Genomic DNA, 24,892 nt, shown 5'->3' with positions numbered 1-24,892 from the left:
TAATTCTCAGTGTGTAATTTTTTCGAAAAATGGTGTTTTGACGAGAACGGCTTGCCATACGTGTCGCTTGGAACACGGCCACGACCATATACCAAATGGTCAATATTAAGCATGCATGTAATTTGCTCTATGGGATACTTTTGCAGAATTTCATGACATGACTAGCATGGCGGAAGAATGGAAGAACACCAGCGAAAATTTTACTTTATTGCTAGTGCTCGTGAAAAAGCCATTTCTATAGAAATACGCTATTTTGCCGGCTTGAATTTTGATATATTATAATCAGAGCCGGCAAAGTAGTAAATTTGTATACGTATGCTTTCTGAGGGGCTGGACAGGGGGTAATTTTCTCCCTGCTCCTGCTTCCTTCTCCCTCCGTTTTCTCTCCCCCTTACCTTTTCCGACATACATTTCATTAAAATTCATAAAAAAAATCAGGAAGAGTTCCGCTTAGAAGATTAGTAATGCCATATATTAAGTAACGAGTATCTCCCCTTTAACATTTAGAACTTTCTCGTGTAAATCCTTCCAGTTGTTCAGGAGGAGAATGCGCTTAAAAAAGATACATTGATAGACAGATAGGGTGATTCTTATATGTACTTAGCTTCTCAAGAAAAGAGTCCTTGTCAACCGGTCATTGAATCAGAAACAACAACTTACATCCTCATTTTTACGGAAATGTTGTTAACCGTGCCCGGTAATTTAGACATGATCCATGTAAACTTATTGCTCCTTTAAATAAACTTATTCTAAAAGGTTACCTATTCAACACTGTAATAAGATCATTGAATATTGTTTTATTGGTATAAATATTGATTTTGTTACCAGTAGATTAAAAGCTAACTAAATATTACTAGTATGTTATATACATATACATTTTCATGAATCTACAATCTGTCGATACCTGTAACTTGGCATTGCACAAGGTCATGTTTTTCTCTGGCTGTTTATGACGTCTTTACACTAAATCCATTGCATGTTAGATGTGTACGGATTGATTATTTAGTCTTAGATGCATGATTTTTTTATTAGTTATTAGTGGCTTTGAACTAGCTGTCAGATAACTGCGAGTACTCTCAAATCTGTTCATTGTGTCTTTTTGGGTCGGGATGTATAAGTACCCGGCCACGTCCACTTGTATTTTTTGTCTATCGGATGAGTTAAGCCTTTTTCAACTGATTTTTATAGTTCGTTCTTATGTTGTACTGTTATACCATTGTCCCAGGTTAGGGGGAGGGTTGGGATCCCGCAAACATGTTTAACCCCGCCACATTATTTATGTATGTGCCTGTCCCAAGTCAGGAGCCTGTAATTCAGTGGTTGTCGTTTGTTTATGTGTTACATATTTGTTTTTCGTTCATTTTTTTTACATAAATAAGGCCGTTAGTTTTCTCGTTTGAATTGCTTTACATTGTCTTATCGGGGCCTTTTATAGCTGACTATGCGGTATGGGCTTTGCTCATTGTTGAAGGCCGTACGCCGGGTGACCTATAGTTGTTAATGCTTTTGGTCTTTTGTGGATAGTTGTCTCATTGGCAATCATACCACATCTTCTTTTTTATATGTATTTCTTGTTTCGTATATATGATCTTGGCCTCATTTTCTTGGGTCATATTAATTTAATGTGATAGTTGTAGTAAAGCTTTATAATTAGGACTATCAACATATCAATGATTAGTAAAGAAGGCGAGACCGATTTCAGCGTGTGCATTCTTGTCTTATGGTCGTTTAGTTTAAACATATTTATTTATAGTGGATTGGGAAACAAGTTTTGCAACTTATATTAATCCCTTTCCACTTTGCGGGTGCGAGTTCTGCCTTGTAGCGGCATTAGCCTACTCTTTTTCGAAATCTACAAGGGTGTCTTTAACGTGAAAGAGATATGGCTCTCTCTTAACACGGGTCAGCCATTTATCGTCCCCTTCCGACGGACTATCATCGTTTCCTCAAGACCATACTCGCAAATGGTGTGGAGGGAGAGCCGAAAATTGAGGTCGTTGAAATGGTTCTGCATTTCAACTTGCAGTGTGAACTGTAAAAACCGTTATGTTATGTAAATTAACTTATGCATCATTTTATAATAAACAATTTCCAAGGAAATAGAATGAACTAAAGTCACATGCAATCATCCGCGCACTTTCCGAGTAAATTTCATCAATGATTGCACCTATCAACTGTGTCAACATATCGCGGTTTACTGTAAGTGGTAAATAAAACAATTATTCCACTTCTGCTTTTAAGAAAATAACAGTAATTAATTAAGGGATTGAACTGAATGTTTACTTCTTTGAAAAGTTATAGTCAAGTTCCAACGGACTTTCTAGTTTTGTCATCTTTTGGTGGTTTTGTCGAATCCCCAGTTCTTAAATAAATTACGGACACCAAAATAATTCAACGAAACAATAAAACTACATATCATTGCAATTTCATAAACATCAACAAAAACTAGTAATATCAATTCCAAAATATTTGTGGAAAACTATGTATTCATCCGAAATATTTTTACGTTAATGATTGAATAGCACAGATTTTTGAAAGTTTAAAAAATAGTGTTTTAAACAATCTTCCTCACAAAAACTTGTCACGGCCATGAAAAGAAAATTTGCGGGTTTATTACTTTATAGTAGTTATAACGATATAATCCATTCATCAGCTTTTTATTGCATGGTGTTACAAAATGTCCCCGTTTACAGTTCGTATCAAAAAGGCTTCTAGGATTATCTTTTTTGCCTAATGCATAGAACATTATGTGTGATATTTGAATAAACTAAAAACATGCCAAAAAATCCTACCTAAAATTCCGGTGAACCCCCTACGGCACCCATTATTAGATTTAATTCCATTCAACAAATTAATTTATGACCTTTATGTATGTGTCGCTTAGACCACGGCTCAGACTACGGTCATATACCAAATGGTCAATATTAATCATGCATGTAATTTGCTCTATGGGATATTTGCAAAATTTCAACGGAGGCAATTTCTTGGCATGGCGTTCGTCTGTCCGTCCATCCGTCTGTACGTCTGTCCGGCGTAAACATGTCGCACACCGCAACTTAATTAGAACGACTTATCCAAATTTCATGAAACTTTAAAATACAGATGTTTCTTATGATGGGCAAACGATCTGTATACTTTTTGGTGAAAATAAGATTGAAACTGTTTGAGTAACGGGACTTTGTAACTAAAACAGACAGGCCGGTTGTTCTTTTCACATGTCCGGCGCCCGGTATCCCCAAAACGATTTATGATTATTGCTTAAAAGTTTACACACTTCTGAGCTGAGACTACTATAACACATAGTAGTCTCAGTTCTGAGTTATATTAATCGAAAGATCTGTATACTTTTTGGCGATGATTCTAAATTTTGTTATTGAGTTATTACACACTTCTGAGTTATATTAATCGAAAGATCTGTATACTTTTTGGCGATGATTCTAAATTTTATTATTGAGTTATTGAGTTTTTTTGTAAAAAAAAAAGGGGGGTTTTCACATGTCTGTATCTCAGAAACTATTTATAATTATTGCAAGAAACTTAAACACAAGACGACGGACGTATCATGCGCTCATGACACAGCTGTTTATTACAAGTTAAGATGCCAAACGGATACAGACGACTTTTTATTTTATTTGAAACTATTTTTCTAAAAGAATATAAATTTCCGGCCGGGAACATCATAAACCGAGAATACTCACTCAGAATATCAATACAAAAGTTAAAAGTTAAAGTTCATGGTCACCAATGTCGCTGTTAATTTCATTAAAAACAAAACTACGAGTAGATCATCGTCTGATATATAGATCATATCGGTGGCAAAAATGTAACGTAGAGATTGTGTTCCGAGCCGGTAAAAAGGGTCGAAATAACATCTAACATACAGAACAGAATAGGATGAAAGGGGTCATTTTCTGTGACAAACTATACAAGTTTGGGAGGTTCTCTCAACCCTTTCGAAGTTTGTCAAACATCATAATGAAGAAGAATTCTACAGGTTATCTGTAAGTTATTGTGGGAATGAAACTTGTATATTTAAAAATTAATTCAGAAGAAAAAACTAAGGTTCCACTAAACATGCTAAACAAAGTCAAAATATAGGACACTTCATAAACATCTAAACTTGGCCTGTATTTTTCAACTATAATGAATAAATTTCTAAACTATGGGAACATATGCTCATTTAAACATACTTAACATATACACACTTAGTTAAATGAAGGAAAAGTTACAAATTTGTTAGAAAATAATGTCAATGGGGAGCGTAGCTATAATCCGACAACCCTAAATTCCGACAGTCCAGTAGTCTGACAGTCTGATAGTCCGACGGATCGATATTCCGACAGTCCGATGGTCCGACACGAAGCTCTTCTGCTGAGGGGAGAGGAGCTTGATTGTATGAAGCGCGGAATCTTCGCTCTCACCCCATTTATCTCGTATTAGGTCACTAACACACCATGTTACTAATAATATTGAAGGAGAGACACTACTATAAGTCTCTGACGGGTGTTTTGCCGATCTAGACTACCTATACAACACATGCACGGTCGGTAAATGCTTTTACTTATATTTGAAGTTCTAATCGGCCTTGTATGGCTATACAGTCCATACACAGCCCGTTTCCAATGTTCAACAAGTGGAAGTTTTTACCGACCTTGACTTGCTATGTAGTATGATATTAGATAATAATAAAAAAAAGTTAAATAAGTAAAGGATGTATTATAGATGAAAAAAGTAATTTTCAAATATTTTTATTTGTTAATTGCTCTAAGGTAGAAAAATAGTGAAAGTATTATTATGCCTGATTTATGGTTTTATGTTTTCCGGTCTGTGCGTCTGTTCGTTTGTCCGTCCCGCTTAAAGTTAAAGTTTTGGTTAAAAGTTTAGTCGAGGTAGTTTTTGATGAAGATGCTGTCAAGTGAAGCCATGCACTGAAATGGGTCAGGTGATTTGAGTTTACACATTTTCAGAATTCCCGGGTTATTTATTTTTCTCAGGTCACACCCGCAGGGTACGGGTTAGTTTACAGGTAGGAAGACGTCTTACTGATCGATTTGACACATGATTTTTTTGCGTAAAAAAAATAAATTACAATCGTTCCATGTTTTTATATGCATGTTTTTCAGAGACAAGTGACTGTGCGTTGGACTATCGGGCTGTCGGATTAAAGGACTGTCGGACTATCGTTCTGTCGGATTATAGAACTGTCGGACTACAGTACTGTCGGATTATGGGACTGTCGGATTATGGGTCTGACCCCATGTCAATGTTAAGGAAAAATACACAAAAATGTATAATAATGATAATAAAAAACTTGTACTTGTACATTTGTACAATTCTATATACTGTCATGACTGTACAAGGCTTATAAAAACGTTACATGCAAACAATATCACTACATGGTTTTCTAGTATTGACTATTTAATGACAGAACTAGACTTACCAAACTTAAATGTAAGTGTTGGCCGTTTATGTACTATAGTTAAGAATAAATAATGTACAAGTTTTCATAATCATTGGAAAGAATTTAGAGAAAATACTGTTAAATCAGGTAGAGGTAAACTCTTGACTTATTTTTCAATTAAACATTTTTTTGGTACAGAAAAATATCTGCAATTAAAAGAATTTAAAGATAGACAAGCACTGTGCAAGATCAGAATAAGTGCAGATCCCCTAAAAGTAGAGACAGATAGATATGCTAAAACCTATATAGATTATGTAAAAAATGCACCTTAGATAAAGTTGACCTTCGTATGTCAGTGTCCCCTTTATAACCATACATTTTTTTAAATCAATATTTCTGGTTTGTTCCAATCTGTCCTTCACTATTGACAATGAGTATTTATTACATTTTCCCAAATTCACCCTTGGAAAAAATATTTAAATAGATTTTAATTTCATCAAATCTTATTTTTTGGATATTATTTATATTTTTATGAATAATATTCTTTACACCAGAAATGTTATTTATAAACAAGCGTATGAGTTTAGTAATGACAAGTAAGACAGAGTTGTATATTATACATCTGATAGTTCAAAATGGAAAGTTATAAGTTATAAGTTATCAGCCGTGTACACTGATCAATACCTGCAGAAGTGAAACGATGCATGAACTTGCAAGCCCGACAGGAAATCGCTTGAATACCTGGACGTGTCACCTCACACCCCTCACAATACCTTTGGTAGTTATACCTTTAGCCATGCTGGTGATCAGATGAGGGAAGATCAAAATATATTTGAAAAAAGTTTATTAATGAATTATGAACAAATTAGATTTTCGAAAACAATTTTCACAGAACACTTATTTATGATTTCAACTTTGACTTTTCACCTAATTTCAATATCAACAGTTTTAAAACAACAGACCATGGTAATTTAAAAAAATAAGAATATTTTCCGTATCAAGTTAGTTAGTCGGATCAAGGATTTGTATAGTGATACACTATACAAATCCTTGGTCGGATAAAACAACCGTACGATTGACAAGATATCGCAATTACGACTACATCGGTTACTGTAGTTTTGTTTCTTTGTGGTTTATAGACATATCGTTTTTATTAATCGGGAAAGAACACAAAATGGCTGACCGCTTAAAATCGATGGTGATTGCTTATCTAGCGGAATAAAACTTTAATATCTATGAATCTGAGCATTTTTATACAGAATGAACATAATATCAATTTTTGATTTTTTTGCGAAGTTTCCCTTTAAGAAAAGAATTTTATGATAATATTTCAATAGGTTGTAAATATTTTGAAAAGTTAAGCACAAGTTAATCCACAGCCAGATCAGAGCCATGCACATAAAAAAGGCATTCCAATATATCTATTATTAACACTACAGACAATATTTCTCAACGTCTTAAATAAAACAATATCTATACTATATTGATAGTTTTCTCAGTTCAAACATTTATTAATATAAATAGCAATATTTTTCAAAACCTCTAGGTTTTCGTGAATAAAAAGCATGTGTGAACGAATATCAAAGGTACAATACAGAAATTGGACAAATATTCCATAGAAACATTTGTATGTGACAAATCAACATTAGCTTACAAGTTTTTATATGCCTGTTTACAGGATGTATTTATGAGGGTAGTAATGCCCTTTACCATCAGGCGTCAATCGGTCATTTTCAGCTACCATTAGCATCAAATTGGTTAAAATTTTACTGTGATTTGTCAAACTATCCTTATCGTGATTCGTCAGGGTTCTCAAATAATTATCGTTAATGTTTTGGTGGAAAATTTAAAGTGATTCGTCAAAATCAGTCAATTTTTTTATCGTCTAAAAGAAAGTGTATATTTTATCGTCATGCACCAAAAATTACCGTAAACGTCATTCGGCAAGAATTTTTATCGTTATTCATCATGAAGGTACCCCCATTACCACCCTCTTTTATATGGTATACTGTTGACCGTCCGTCCGTCGTCAACATGTCAGACATTAACTCAAAAACGCTTTAACCAACAAACCAATATGCATGAAACTTTTGGGAATTGTTTATATCTATTGACATGAGCGCCCTTTCGTTTTTGATCAATTTCAGAACTACCGTTTCTGAGTTTTTTGGGTTTTACTCATTTAAAAAGGGGGGATTTCCCACTTAACAATAACTCAAAAACAATTTCACCAATTTGCCAGAAATTTTGTTTATTTCTATCATCATGAGCTCCCTTTTGATTTTTATACATATTGGACTATGCGTTTCCGATTTATGGGGTTTTATTCATTACAGAAAGGGGGATTTTCCTATTTTCGGACAATATCTCAAAAATGCTTTGAACAGTCTTCATGAAACTTTGCTGCTCAGGGTTGGACCTCTGCGTGCGTATCCAGCTGCGCTCAGTGAAGCAGTTTATTCCAAAATACAGGATATACTGTAGCCATAATTATAGATAGATATTAACCACGGAAATCTGTTTTGCATTTTGGCTGTACATATGTACAGTGATCATGGTGATGATTGAAGTTGTAAGAAATATGTATAAATATATATATGCTAAATTATGTTTTATTTAAACAGCAGTATCGATACAAATTTAAACTACATTTAGTCTCAGTCAAAATGTAGTTTAAATTTGTATCGATACTGCTGTTTAAATAAAACATAATTTAGCATATATATTTTGTATCGATACTGCTGTTTAAATAAAACATAATTTAGCATATATATATTTATACATATTTCTTACAACTTCAATCATCACCATGATCACTGTACATATGTACAGCCAAAATGCAAAACAGATTTCCGTGGTTAATATCTATCTATAATTATGGCTACAGTATATCCTGTATTTTGGAATAAACTGCTTCACTGAGCGCAGCTGGATACGCACGCAGAGGTCCAACCCTGAGCAGCAAAGTTTCATGAAGACTGTTCAAAGCATTTTTGAGATATTGTCCGAAAATAGGAAAATCCCCCTTTCTGTAATGAATAAAACCCCATAAATGTGTTATAGTAGTCTCAGATTTTGATTGTAAAAAAATCACATTATTTAATTTTATTCTTTCTGAAAATGTGCATGCTAGGGCACTGGTACATTATCCATGAAAATTTAGCATAAACTCTGTATTTAAAGTTTTTGAAATTTTAATAAGACAATAACAATCAAAACCAAGGAGTAAACAAAGACTCACAAAACCAAAGGACATTTACATCAACAGTTATAAATAATAAATAAGAAACAACCTGAACTCCACTAAAAAACGGGAGTGAAATCAGGTGCTCCCGAAGGGTATTAAGCATTTCCTGCACCGTATAATAACTTTCTTAAACTATCCTGGATTTCTACCAGACTTGGACAGAAGCTTGTTTATGTTCATAAGATAGTATCCAGAAGTAAATTTTGTAAAAATAAAATACCATTTTTTCTGTGTTTTAGTTTTTCTTCCATTTAACATAACATACAGTCTGCAGTTAAAGTCTTTAAAACATTATAAGATTCATAAACTATCCTGTATTTTTACCAAACTTGGACAAGCTTCTATCTTACAATCAAAAGATAGTATGGAGAGGAATATTTTTATTGATATTTTTCCTCATTTTTGTTGAGTGTGCGATTAACAGCAAAAGTAGGTGAGACACTGGGTTCTGCAGAACCCCTAACGAATTTTTATACGACCTCAAAAATTGACAATTTTTGGTCGTATATTGGTATCACGTTGGCGTCGTCGTCGTCCGAAGACATTTGGTTTTCGCACTCTAACTTTAGTAAAAGTAAATAGAAATCTATGAAATTTAAACACAAGGTTTATAATTATAAAAGGAAGGTTGGGATTGATTTTGGGTGTTTTGGTCCCAACAGTGTAGGAATTAGGGGCCAAAAAGGGCCCAAATAAGCATTTTTCTTGGTTTTCGCACAATAACTTTAGTATAAGTAAACAGAAATCTATGAAATTTTAACATAAGGTCTATGACCACAAAAGAAAGGTTGGGATTGATTTTGGGAGTTTTAGTCCCAACAGTTTAGGAATTAGGGGCCAAAAACAGGTCCCAAATAAGCATTTTTCTTGGTTTTTGCACAATAACTTTAGTATAAGTTAATAGAAATCTATGAAATTTTAACACAAGGTTTATGACCACAAAAGGAAGGTTTGGATTGATTTTGGGAGTTTTGGTCCCAACGAATTAGGGGCCAAAAGGGTCCAAAATTAAACTTTGTTTGATTTCATCAAAAAATTAATTATTGCCATTCTTTGATATGCCAAATCTAACCATGTATTCAGATTCTTAATTTTTGGTCCTGTTTTCAAATTAATCTACATTAAGGTCCAAAGGGTCCAAAATTAAACTTAGCTTGATTTTAACAAAAATTTAATTCTTGGGGTTCTTTGATATGCTGAATCTAAACATGATGTACTTAGATTTTTGATTATGGGTCCAGTTTTCAAGTTGGTCCAAATCGGGGTCCAAAATTATTATATTAAGTATTGTGCAATAGCAAGAAATTTTCAATTGCACAGTATTGCTCAATAGTAAGAAATCTTCAATTGCACAGTATTGTGCAATAGCAAGAAATTTTCAATTGCACAGTATTGCGCAATAGCAAGAAATCTTCAATTGCACAGTATTGTGCAATAGCAAGAAATCTTCAATTGCACAGTATTGCGCAATAGCAAGAAATTTTCAATTGTACAGTATTGTCCCGTTTTCAAATTGGTCTACATTAAGGTCCAAACTTTGGACTCCAAAGGGTCAATTAAACTTTTTGATTTCAACAAAAATTGAATATATGGGGTTCTTCAATATGCTGAATCTAACCATGTATTTAGATTTTTATACGACCGCAAATTTTGAAAAAAATTTCGTCGTATATTGCTATCACGTTGGCGTCGTCGTCGTCCGAATACTTTTAGTTTTCGCACTCTAACTTTAGTAAAAGTGAATATAAATCTATAAAATTTTATCACAAGGTTTATGACCACAAAAGGAAGGTTGGTATTGATTTTGGGAGTTTTGGTTCCAACATTTTAGGAATTAGGGGCCAAAAAGGGCCCAAATAAGCATTTTCTTGGTTTTTGCACTATAACTTTAGTTTAAGTTAATAGAAATCTATGAAATTTTGACACAAGGTTAATGACCACAAAAGAAAGGTTGGGATTGATTTTGGGAGTTTTGGTTTCAACAGTGTAGGAATTAGGGGCCAAAAAAGGGCCCAAATAAGCATTATTCTTGGTGTTCGCACAATAACTTTAGTTTAAGTAAATAGAAATCTATGAAATTTAAACACAAGGTTTATGACCATAAAAGGAAGGTTGGTAATGATTTTGGGAGTTTTGGTCCCAACAGTTTAGGAATAAGGGGCCCAAAGGGTCCAAAATTAAACTTTGTTTGATTTCATCAAAATTGTGGGGTTCTTTGATATGCCGAATCTAACTGTGTATGTAGATTTTTAACTTTTGGTCCCGTTTTCAAATTGGTCTACATTAAGGTCCAAAGGGTCCAAAATTAAACTTTGTTTGATTTTGACAAAAAATTAATCGGTTGGGTTCTTTGATATGCTGAATCTAAAAATGTACTTAGATTCTTGATTATCGGCCCAGTTTTCAAGTTGGTCCAAATCGGGGTCCAAAATTAAACTTTGTTTGATTTCATAAAAAATTGAATAAATGAGGTTCTTTGATATGCCAAATCTAACTGTGTATGTAGATTCCTCATTTTTGGTCTTGTTTTCAAATTGGTCTACATTAAAGTCCAAAGGGTCCAAAATTAAACTTAGTTTGATTTTAACAAAAATTGAAATCTTGGGGTTCTTTGATATGCTGAATCCAAACATGTACTTAGATTTTTGATTATGGGCCCAGTTTTCAAGTTGGTCCAAATCAGGATCTAAAATTATTATATTAAGTTTTGTGCAATAGCAAGTCTTTTTAATTGCACAGTATTGCGCAATGGCAAGAAATATCTTATTGCAAAATATTGTGAAATAGCAATTTTGTTTTTAATTAGAGTTATCTTTCTTTGTCCAGAATAGTAAGCAAGAAATATCTAATTGTAAGAATTTTTTTTATTTGGAGTTATCTTTCTTTGTCCAGAATCAACTTAAATCTTTGTTATATATACAATATGCAATACAATGTATATTCACTTTTTACTCCCAACTGATAAATTAAAATAATCTTTACCATTCAGTGATAACAAGCAGTTTTTTTACATCTTAATATTTAATGATGTATTTACATGAGTAGTAATTGTTGCAAACTCCATTAGAAATTTTAATTGAGATTAGTTTTGGAATAAGGGAAAGGGGGATGTGATTAAAAAAATTGGGTTCAATTTTCTCATTTGAAATTTCATAAATAAAAAGAAAATTTCTTCAAACATTTTTTTGAGAGGAATAATATTCAACAGCATAGTGAATTGCTCTAAGAGAAAACAAAATTTTTAATTTCATTAGAACACATTCATTCTGTGTCAGAAACCTATGCTGTGTCAACTATTTAATCACAATCCAAATTTAGAGCTGAATCCAGCTTGAATGTTGTGTCCATACTTGCCCCAACCGTTAAGGGTTCAACCTCTGCGGTCGTATAAAGCTACGCCCTGCGGAGCATCTGGTTAATATTTGGGCCCGGTTATCAAATTGGTCCACATTGAGGTCTAAAGGGTCTAAAATTGAACATTATTTGATTTCATCAAAAATTAAATTCTTGGGGTTCTATGATATGCTGAACTAACCATGTATTTAGATTTTGGATATTGGACCATAATAGGTAAATGTCCAATTTAAATTTTTAAGTTTTTAATTTTAAGTTCTTAGACCACATTCATTCTGTGTCAGAACCTATGTTGTGTCAACTATTTAATCACAATCCAAATTCAGAGCTGTATCAAGCTTAAATGTTGTGTCCATACTTGCCCCAACTGTTCAGGGTTCGACCTCTGCGGTCGTATAAAGCTGCGCCCTGCGGAGCATCTGGTTTCCATATGATATCGAACAGTTATTGCACTTTTGAAATTGACCCTGCTTAACCGAATACTTTTCTTTGTAGGAGTTATCCCCCCTTCTGTATTTGACTTAAGGGATATATGAATGTAAAGCATGAATGGTAAATGATAGAGACCTAAGGTATATCGATTTGATGTCATTGGTTCATTGAAATGAAATTGAGGCAAATATCAAGGTCATATTCTAAATTTTGACTTCTCCTCTGTCACATTTGAAGATATATATTAAAGAACTAGTGCAAAATGTTTCTCTAAGTTTGATAAAGATATGATACATTTAGTCTGAAACAATCCAATATCATCTTATAGAAGTTATTGTCCCAGAAATGATTCAATTTAAGATTATAACTCCAACTTGGTACATGAGAAAGCCGTGGGGTCTTTGCAAACTCTTTATTGACATATGACCTTGACATATACCAACCGAAAGTGACCTTGAGTAAACCAGAAATAGCCTTTTATTTCATATAGAAACATTGGCAGATCCAGGGGGGGGAGTCCGGGGGTTGGAACCCCCCCTTTTTTTTGGACGATCAATGCATTTGAATGGGAGCATATAGTTGGAACCCCCCCCCTTTACTCTGGGTTTTTAAAATGGCTGGATCCACCCCTGAGAAACTATATTTTTTAAATATGCATACATAAACCTATCATTTGTGACATTTTTTAACCAGAATTTGACAATTATCTCACTTATTTCAGGCAAAAATATATAGAAACATTTTTTTGTTTGAATCAGTATGAAGAAACCTATACTTTGAATAAACCGGAAGTAGCTTCTTATCATTAATTTAACTTTCATATTATTTTATGGTAGAAGAATACCAAAAGAGTTCATGGAACGTACAGATTGGCAGCTTTTATCAGCTGATAACAAGAAAGTTGAAGCCACCATGAGACACCCTGGTCTAGAATTTAGAGATTATGACAAAACAGGTAACAGATGTAATAGCCAACACCATCCAATGTCAACTTTGTCTGAGGGATTTGAAACCTTACTTTCTGAAAAATTAATAAATTTTAATTTAATTTATTCATAGTTTAACTTTACAGCTGATACTGTTTACACTGCTTGGCCAAATCATTTGAAACTTTATAATACAAAAAATTACAATATCCTGAACTATAAAACACAGGTCAAGTTCGAATTTGATGGTTTTGTCATTCAATTTTCAGGAGTTATGCCCCTAAGTTAAAATACATTAACACATTTACTTTTAAAAAAAAATTTGTGATGACAAATAAAAAAACATTTGACCAAATCTTTTGAAATTTAAATACAGTGGGACTGACAACTAAATACAGGTCAACTTTAACTTAGGGAGCTACCATTTGATTTTTATGGGGGGGCTAGGATGAAATTTGAAAAAAAAAGGCAGGACAGGATTTTGAGTTAAAAAAAAAGGCAGGATGAGTAACTTGGCAAAAAAAAAAGGCAGGATGACAATTGTTGTAAAAAAGTCAGGATAAGCTAAGAAAAAAAAAGGCAGGACCGAATAGACTGAAAAATAAAAAGGCAGGACAGAGATTACAAATAAAAAAAAAAGGCAGGACACAATTTTTCATCCTAGCCCCCCCATAAAAATCAAATGGTAGCTCCCTTAGTTGATTTTCAGATTATCATTTCATTTAGTTTCATTCCAATTAGTTTCTGTAATTATACCTCACACAATTGGTTGCGTTGGGTATAATGTTTTTGACCTGTCCATCTGTCTGTCAGTCATGTTCTTGTTATCGCAACTCCTCTGAAACCACACGGCAGAATTTCATGAAGTTTTGTAATTGATAAGGATATAGTATGTAGATTTGCATATCCACAGGAAATTTTGATTCATTTTTTTCTAGGAGTTATGCCCCTTTGAACTTATTGGCCTCAATATACTACTGCAACAGTTTGTAATTGCAACTCCTCTAAAACCACACAACAGAATTTCATGAAACTGTTGATAATAATGACATAGGGTACTATGAAGATGTGCATATCAACAGGAAATTATTATTCATTTTTTTTCTAGGAATTATACCCCTTTGAACTTATTGGCCTCAATATACAACAGTCCATCCGTCATAACTTTTAAGATAATAAGGACATAATTTGTTGAAATGCATGTCCACAAGAAAAAAATATAAGTTGACTTTTGCAGGAGTTATGAGTCTTTGAACTTAGGAATCTAGTGAGATCTTGTTTGCCCACTTACAATAATAATAAATCTTTATTACCGGTAATAGCAATAACAAATGTATGCATTAATTTCTGAATTTACAGAACCTTTAAACTATGATTTTTGTCCAGCATCTCTGCTTTACAGGCACAGGCACTTGTCTCAGAAAATGTGTTCCTATATACCTTAATATAACACCTGATATATTAAAGGTATATAGGAAAAAAAATTCTGAGACAAGTGCCAGTGTTTACAGGTGATAATGAAAGCACCATTTTACAAAATCATTTTAGAAATCAACATAAAACTTTCTGTCTTTTCCCCATTGTACAGCATTAACCACATACTTAAATTAATAGTAGATGATTGAGATTGTAAATGGCATTGATTTGATCAATGTACCAAATGTACATTTTATCATTTTGTATTATAGGTAAACCAAAGTTATGGGAAATGATGAGTTTATGTTCTTCATCTCGTGTGTACATGCATCATGTTGCAATAGATAATATTGGAAGCACTTTTCGAGACTTTAAAGACTTAACAAAAGACCACATGACTTTCCTTGTAACTAGTCAACTGACTTTTTCAAAAGCCTTATACAATATGTCCATTCTGAATAATCCTTTGCTTATAAAAGTACAAGGTGGTTACATAGGAAACACCTCATTAAATGCACTTACAACCGTAAGCTTGGATGGAAACAGCACAGAATTGATGTCAAACATAAATCAAGTTGTGTATATTGACCCAGAAACAAGGAAACCAACTCCATTACCAAGTTGGTGGAAGGAAAAATATGCCGAATCTGCCAAAGAAAAATCATCATTGATAATAGAAAAATTTAAAAGACCATTAAAAACAGGTCACCAAAGATTTCAGGTCACTTGGACATATACAGATGGCTATGAGCATGCAAATTGGACAAGTTATGCACGATATGCAATTGACAGTGCACATCTTTGTAGCAAAGAAGGAATATTAAAACAATTTGAGGAAAATATTGAAAATGGTGTTTCAAAGATTGAGTTGCACTACTATGGAGAATCACTGCAGGGTGAATATTTAGACATTTATACTTGGGAAGATTCAGAGGACTCAAAAAAACTTTATTTTGATATAAGCAAAGATGAAAAATCTATATTTCAGTGTATCATGTATTTCTTTTGATATTGTAAGATTTGCATTACCTTACTGACTTACAAAAATCTAGTAATAGAATTGTACTTAGAATTGCTATAATATTGAATATACTTTTAATGATGTTTTAGTTTTTATGACAAAAATGCCACTGAAAGAATTTGGCATTGCTTGTAGAAATACCTGAACCCTACCATAATTGAGGGATTTGCGTTGCTCCTTAGGGGTTTGTTGACCGAGCTCACCTATTGGCACCTTTTAGGTTGCTTAAAATCTGGTGACTAGTTGTATCATTTGTAATCATTTAATAAGGAACCTCTGGAGGATTAGTTGCAAGAAATGAGGATATCCTTTTTAAATAAAGATTATTTATTATTTATATAGGCTATATAGACCTATATAGAAGCTATTTACAAATGAATATTTTAAATTCAGCTTTGACCACATAACATACGTAAATACATTAAGTGAGTGAGGTCTATGTATAGTTTATGTTGTCACCGCTGATAAAGCCCTCAAAACATTTTTTTTGTGTAAATCACATTAAACAAAACTGCTTGATAAATGATTTAGATATTGACAATTCACTTGAAAACTTAACATCTACGAGCATCTACCCGATGACACTGACTAAGCAGATACTCCTTGATAATCATAAATATGGTCTTTGCAAGGATTTGTATAACTATACAAATCCTTGGTCTATGTTCCTTTGGAATTTCATCCAAGGATGAAGAACTGGACCTTCCCTCACTGTATTTGATATCTAAATTACCGGATTTGTAATCACATAAGCAACACGACGGGTGCCGCATGTGGAGCAGGATCTGCTTACCCTTCCGGAGCACCTGAGATCACCCCTAGTTTTTGGTGGGGTTCGTGTTGTTTATTCTTTAGTTTTCTATGTTGTGTCATGTGTACTATTGTTTTTCTGTTTGTCTTTTTCTTTTTTAGCCATGGCGTTGTCAGTTTGTTTTAGATTTACGAGTTTGACTGTCCCTTTGGTGTCTTTCGTCCCTCTTTTACAAACTACGTTATATGATCTTATATAATTATACCCCCGCTTTAAAAAAGGGGGGTGTACTGTTTTACCTCTGTCTGTCCGTCCGTCAGTCCGTCCGTCCCATGACGGTACCTCGAATTACCGAATAACAGTGTTATTATCCGAATAACTCTTGTAATTACCGAATAACTCTTCAAATATCAATATTAACACATTTAAATGACTTTTAAACATATTTTATTGAATAAAATTATAATAGAAGTGTATTTTATAACCTAAAAATAAAAAAAAAGTTGCAGGTAAGTTAATATTGATCATTATAAAATTATGGATATCGGTGTGTACTTCCAAGATGGCGACCAAGGAAATCGTAAGGAATGAATAAAAGAAAGATTGCATATATGCCTTCAAAGGAAAACGCTATGAAAATATAGTATTAAATAATTTACTGTATATACAGAGAATTGTCTAATAATTGTTTTTCAGAAAGGATTTGAAAATTTAACCAGTACATCAAAGCAATGCAATTACTCCAATCACTAATTACTTTTCATAACAATTTACTCAACATTAAATAAAATGTATTTAAGAATTTTCACATATTCAATTCAAATCTAATCAAAAAATTATTATAATGATTGTTTTAATAAAAACAAAGCTTCTGAATGGATGATTTTTATGTTTATTCTTATAACATTATCTCAAAACTAAATATAAGATTTTCATTGGCAAATACAAATGTTTTTACAAGTCACTTTAATTTTGTATAAAAATTTTCATACTTACCTTTTATTATAAGCTATACAAATGCGAAATTGGATTTTTTATATTATTAATAGAGAGTGAAACATGGTACAAGAAAAATAAAATAAAATATTTAATTTCAAAGAAGACAATCTTTCACCTAGTTTATTATATTTCATTTATTTCTTATTTCATTTAAAATGTATTTAATTTACTTAATTTAAGTTACTAAAAAATCAGAATTAAAAATAATAAAATAATACTCAATTAATATTCTTCTAGAATTAGTATTTACGTTTTTTTTATTGCTACTTTTATTTATTTTCATACATTGAATAATTTGATAGTGATAATGAGTTAATTAGTTCCAATAAACAAAATAATCATTACCTCACACTTCTGTTAGATTGTTAATTCGGTTGTTGTTTACTGACACGTGCCCATTACATAATTAATCATTTAGAGATAATGAATATATGACAGTATGGACACTCTGCATTAAACAGGCTTTTGTGACTGTCTTGGTATACCAAGGCTGCATTACCAACACCAATAATTATAATAATGAAAAATAGAACACAAATAAATATTTACAACTATATACAATATGTACATCCTATGTTAGTTTTCTGTCAAAGGGTAATAATGTTCAATGTTTCACCAATAATTTTTGATTATTTAAAATAAAAAAATATTAAAAAAAGATATTTTAATAAAGTTAATTTGAGTTTTCCTTGAAACTTTCGTCACATTTTTCTCAGGAACTACAATACAAGGATTTCTGAAATTTGGTTTCAGGGTTTATCTAAGTCAGCTATACCGTGTGATGCGTTTTCAGATTGATCACTTGACAACTTCCTGTTTACCGAACATTTGTATGATTTACACATGATAGCCAAGTTGAAAATTTTCGTCACATTTTTCTCAGGAACTACAATACAAGGATTTCTGAAATTTGGTTTCAGGGTTTATCTAATTCAGCTGTACCGTGTGATGCGTTTTCAGATTGATCACTTGACAACTTCCTGTTTACCGAACACTTGTATGATTTTACACATGATAGCCAAGTTGAAAATTTTCGTCACATTTTTCTCAGGAACTACAATACAAGGATTTCTGAAATTTGGTTTCAGGGTTTATGTAAGTCAGCTATACCGATTGATGAGTTTTCAGATTGATCACTTGACAACTTCCTGTTTACCGAACACTTGTACGATTTTACACAAGATAGCCAAGTTGAAAATTTTCGTCACATTTTTCTCAGGAACTACAATACAAGGATTTCTGAAATTTGGTTTCAGGGTTTATCTAAGTCAGCTAGACACTTGCATATTTTTACATTATTAATATTATCCACTTGCGGCGGGGTATCATCAGTGAGCAGTAGCTCGCAGTTTACTTGTTATTGCTGGGTCTTCCAAGTGCTCCACAAAACCTCTTTCTAAAGGATTAACATTTTAACAGCAATCAAAGTTATTGTGAGAAGTGAATAATTAAGTCTTGTTCCGAATGGTCATTGTCCGTCCAGGCCTATAAGTATTGACCTTTACCTTTAATCTCTAACCATATTGTCTCACCAATGTGGTTTTCGAGTTCGCCTTTACGTATACGATCGATATATCATCCTTTACATACCTCCACCTGCACTGTTACTGTCCTTCTACCTTTACATATACGATCGATATATCATCCTTTACATACCTCCACCTGCTCTGTTACTGTCCTACCTTTACGTATACGATCGATATATCATCCTTTACATACCTCCACCTGCACTGTTACTGTCCTTCTACCTTTACGTATACGATCGATATATCATCCTTTACATACCTCCACCTGCACTGTTACTGTCCTTCTACCTTTACGTATACGATCGATATATCATCCTTTACATACCTCCACCTGCACTGTTACTGTCCTTCTACCTTTACGTATACGATCGATATATCATCCTTTACATACCTCCACCTGCACTGTTACTGTCCTTCTACCTTTACGTATACGATCGATATATCATCCTTTACATACCTCCACCTGCTCTGTTACTGTCCTTCTACCTTTACGTATACGATCGATATATCATCCTTTACATACCCCCACCTGCTCTGTTACTGTCTTTCTACCTTTACGTATACGATCGATATATCATCCTTTACATACCTCCACCTGCACTGTTACTGTCCTTCTACCTTTACGTATACGATCGATATATCATCCTTTACATACCTCCACCTGCACTGTTACTGTCCTTCTACCTTTACGTATACGATCGATATATCATCCTTTACATACCTCCACCTGCACTGTTACTGTCCTTCTACCTTTACGTATACGATCGATATATCATCCTTTACATACCTCCGCTGTCACTGTTACTGCCCTTCTACCTTTACGTATACGTTCGATATATCATCCTTTACATACCTCCACCTGCACTGTTACTGTCCTTCTACCTTTACGTATACGATCGATATATCATCCTTTACATACCTCCACCGGCACTGTTACTGTCCTTCTACCTTTACGTATACGATCGATATATCATCCTTTACATACCTCCACTGGCACTGTTACTATCCTTCTACCTTTACGTATACGATCGATATATCATCCTTTACATACCTCCACCTGCTCTGTTACTGTCCTTCTAACTTTACGTATACGATCGATATATCATCCTTTACATACCTCCACCTGCTCTGTTACTGTCCTTCTACCTTTACGTATACGATCGATATATCATCCTTTACATACCTCCACCTGCTCTGTTACTGTCCTTCTACCTTTACGTATACGATCGATATATCATCCTTTACATACCTCCACCTGCACTGTTACTGTCCTTCTACCTTTACGTATACGATCGATATATCATCCTTTACATACCTCCGCTGGCACTGTTACTGTCCTTCTACCTTTACGTATACGATCGATATATCATCCTTTACATACCTCCACCTGCTCTGTTACTGTCCTTCTACCTTTACGTAGACGATCGATATATCATCCCTTACATACCTCCGCCTGCTCTGTTACTGTCCTTCTACCTTTACGTATACGATCGATATATCATCCTTTACATACCTCCGCCTGCTCTGTTACTGTCCTTCTACCTTTACGTAGACGATCGATATATCATCCTTTACATACCTCCACCTGCACGGTTACTGTCCTTCTACCTTTACGTATACGATCGATATATCATCCTTTACATACCTCCACCTGCACTGTTACTGTCCTTCTACCTTTACGTTTACGATCGATATATTATCATCCTTTACATACCTCCACCTGCTCTGTTACTGTCCTTCTACCTTTACGTATACAATCGATATATCATCCTTTACATACCTCCACCGGCACTGTTACTGTCCTTCTACCTTTACGTATACGATCGATATATCATCCTTTACATACCTCCGCTGGTACTGTTACTGTCCATCTACCTTTACGTAGACGATCGATATATCATCCTTTACATACCTCCACCGGCACTGTTACTGTCCTTCTACCTTTACGTAAACGATCGATATATCATCCTTTACATACCTTCGCTGGCACTGTTACTATCCTTCTACCTTTACGTATACGATCGATATATCATCCTTTACATACCTCCACCTGCACTGTTACTGTCCTTCTTCCTTTACGTATACGATCGATATATCATCCTTTACATACCTCCACCTGCTCTGTTACTGTCCTTCTACCTTTACGTATACGATCGATATATCATCCTTTACATACCTCCACCTGCTCTGTTACTGTCCTTCTACCTTTACGTATACGATCGATATATCATCCTTTACATACCTCCACATGCACTGTTACTGTCCTTCTACCTTTACGTATACGATCGATATATCATCCTTTACATACCTCCACCTGCTCTGTTACTGTCCTTCTACCTTTACGTATACGATCGATATATCATCCTTTACATACCTCCACCTGCTCTGTTACTGTCCTTCTAACTTTACGTAGACGATCGATATATCATCCTTTACATACCTCCACCTGCACTGTTACTGTCCTTCTACCTTTACGTAGACGATCGATATATCATCCTTTACATACCTCCGCTGGCACTGTTACTGTCCTTCTACCTTTACGTAGACGATCGATATATCATCCTTTACATACCTCCACCTGCACTGTTACTGTCCTTCTACCTTTACGTATACGATCGATATATCATCCTTAACATACCTCCACCTGCTCTGTTACTGTCCTTCTACCTTTACGTATACGATCGATATATCATCCTTTACATACCTCCACCTGCTCTGTTACTGTCCTTCTACCTTTACGTATACGATCGATATATCATCCTTTACATACCTCCACCTGCTCTGTTACTGTTCTTCTACCTTTACGTATACGATCGATATATCATCCTTTACATACCTCCACCTGCACTGTTACTGTCCTTCTACCTTTACGTATACGATCGATATATCATCCTTTACATACCTCCACCTGCACTGTTACTGTCCTTCTACCTTTACGTATACGATCGATATATCATCCTTTACATACCTCCACCTGCTCTTTTACTGTCCTTCTACCTTTACGTATACGATCGATATATCATCCTTTACATACCTCCACCTGCACTGTTACTGTCCTTCTACCTTTACGTATACGATCGATATATCATCCTTTACATACCTCAACCTGCACTGTTACTGTCCTTCTACCTTTACGTAGACGATCGATATATCATCCTTTACATACCTCCGCTGTCACTGTCACTGTTACTGTCCTTCTACCTTTACGTAGACGATCGATATATCATCCTTTACATACCTCCGCTGGCACTGTTACTATCCTTCTACCTTTACGTGTACGATCCATATATCATCCTTAACATACCTCCGCTGTCACTGTTACTGTTCTTCTACCTTTACGTATACGATCGATATATCATCCTTTACATACCTCCACCTGCTCTGTTACTGTCCTTCTACCTTTACGTATACGATCGATATATCATCCTTTACATACATCCACCGGCACTGTTACTGTCCTTCTAACTTTACGTATACGATCGATATATCATCCTTTACATACCTCCGCTGGCACTGTTACTGTTCTTCTAACTTTACGTATACGATCGATATATCATCCTTTACATACCTCCGCTGTCACTGTTACTGTCCTTCTAACTTTACGTATACGATCGATATATCATCCTTTACATTCCTCCGCTGTCACTGTTACTGTCCTTCTAACTTTACGTATACGATCGATATATCATCCTTTACATACCTCCGACGGCACTGTTACTGTCCTTCTACCTTTACGTATACGATCGATATATCATCCTTTACATACCTCCGCTGGCACTGTTACTGTCCGTTTACCTTAACGTATACGATCGATATATCATCCTTTACATACCGCCGCCGGTACTGTTACTGTCCTTCTACCTTTACGTATACGATCGATATATCATCCTTTACATACCTCCACCTGCTCTGTTACTGTCCTTCTACCTTTACGTAGACGATCGATATATCATCCTTTACATACCTCCGCCTGCACGGTTACTGTCCTTCTACCTTTACGTATACGATCGATATATCATCCTTTACATACCTCCACCTGCACTGTTACTGTCCTTCTACCTTTACGTTTACGATCGATATATTATCATCCTTTACATACCTCCACCTGCTCTGTTACTGTCCTTCTACCTTTACGTATACGATCGATATATCATCCTTTACATACCTCCACCGGCACTGTTACTGTCCTTCTACCTTTACGTATACGATCGATATATCATCCTTTACATACCTCCGCTGGTACTGTTACTGTCCTTCTACCTTTACGTAGACGATCGATATATCATCCTTTACATACCTCCACCGGTACTGTTACTGTCCTTCTACTTTTACGTATACGATCGATATATCATCCTTTACATACCTCCGCTGGCACTGTTACTATCCTTCTACCTTTACGTATACGATCGATATATCATCCTTTACATACCTCCCCCTGCACTGTTACTGTCCTTCTACCTTTACGTATACGATCGATATATCATCCTTTACATACCTCCACCTGCTCTGTTACTGTCCTTCTACCTTTACGTATACGATCGATATATCATCCTTTACATACCTCCACCTGCTCTGTTACTGTCCTTCTACCTTTCCGTATACGATCGATATATCATCCTTTACATACCTCCACCTGCTCTGTTACTGTCCTTCTACCTTTACGTATACGATCGATATATCATCCTTTACATACCTCCACCTGCTCTGTTACTGTCCTTCTAACTTTACGTAGACGATCGATATATCATCCTTTACATACCTCCACCTTCACTGTTACTGTCCTTCTACCTTTACGTAGACGATCGATATATCATCCTTTACATACCGCCACCTGCACGGTTACTGTCCTTCTACCTTTACGTATACGATCGATATATCATCCTTTACATACCTCCACCTGCACTGTTACTGTCCTTCTACCTTTACGTATACGATCGATATATCATCCTTTACATACCTCCACCTGCTCTGTTACTGTCCTTCTACCTTTACGTATACGATCGATATATCATCCTTTACATACCTCCGCTGGCACTGTTACTGTCCGTTTACCTTTACGTATACGATCGATATATCATCCTTTACATACCGCCGCTGGTACTGTTATTGTCCTTCTACCTTTACGTATACGATCGATATATCATCCTTTACATACCTCCCCCTGCACTGTTACTGTCCTTCTACCTTTACGTATACGATCGATATATCATCCTTTACATACCTCCACCTGCTCTGTTACTGTCCGTTTACCTTTACGTATACGATCGATATATTATCCTTTACATACCTCCACCTGCACTGTTACTGTCCTTCTATCTTTACGTATACGATCGATATATCATCCTTTACATACCTCCACCTGCTCTGTGACTGTCCTTCTACCTTTACGTATACGATCGATATATCATCCTTTACATACCTCCACCTGCTCTGTTACTGTCCTTCTACCTTTACGTATATGATCGATATATCATCCTTTACATACCTCCACCTGCACTGTTACTGTCCTTCTACCTTTACGTATACGATCGATATATCATCCTTTACATACCGCATATACTACACGGAAGTTCTCCAAAACGAAATTATCGATTCTTCTACATTCAGGTCCGTCTGCTTCACAGAGGGTCAACTCGTTAGCAGGCATAGCACTGCCACTAACCAAATTAAAGCCTCTTCCGAACATTTGAAAGTCCCTACTATGTCCCTACTATGTACTGGTCACATAAACTGCAAACACTACCATTTTTAAAAATTCCTTTTTATCTCCGCATCTATTAAGGGAGCTGGCTTCTCAGTTTCAGAGTAATTAACTTTTC

General features: G+C 34.7%; 1 protein-coding gene across 1 annotated transcript; it reads left to right on the top strand.

Moving 5' to 3' along the window:
• The first annotated feature begins 3,766 nt into the window (after positions 1–3,766).
• LOC134721359 (uncharacterized) lies at positions 3,767–15,880 on the top strand. Its single transcript, XM_063584303.1, has 3 exons — positions 3,767–4,001; positions 13,271–13,389; positions 15,049–15,880. Exons 1-3 carry the CDS (start codon positions 3,895–3,897, stop codon positions 15,783–15,785), a joined length of 963 nt encoding a protein of 320 aa, XP_063440373.1. The 5' UTR covers positions 3,767–3,894; the 3' UTR covers positions 15,786–15,880.
• The last annotated feature ends 9,012 nt before the right edge of the window (positions 15,881–24,892 follow it).

Source organism: Mytilus trossulus, chromosome 6, assembly GCF_036588685.1.
Source record: "Mytilus trossulus isolate FHL-02 chromosome 6, PNRI_Mtr1.1.1.hap1, whole genome shotgun sequence".
Classification (NCBI taxonomy): domain Eukaryota; kingdom Metazoa; phylum Mollusca; class Bivalvia; order Mytilida; family Mytilidae; genus Mytilus; species Mytilus trossulus.
The sequence above is the reverse complement of the archived record's forward strand: the minus strand, read 5'-3'. Positions and strand labels throughout refer to the sequence as shown.

Excerpts from the sequence above, each read along its gene's own strand:
- LOC134721359 (XM_063584303.1), top strand. The coding sequence starts at position 3,895 with ATGAAAGGGGTCATTTTCTGTGACAAACTATACAAGTTTGGGAGGTTC. Across the intron at positions 4,002-13,270 it reads AAGAATTCTACAGGTTATCT|AAGAATACCAAAAGAGTTCA; the intron begins GTAAGTTATTGT and ends ATTTTATGGTAG. Across the intron at positions 13,390-15,048 it reads TAGAGATTATGACAAAACAG|GTAAACCAAAGTTATGGGAA; the intron begins GTAACAGATGTA and ends TTTGTATTATAG.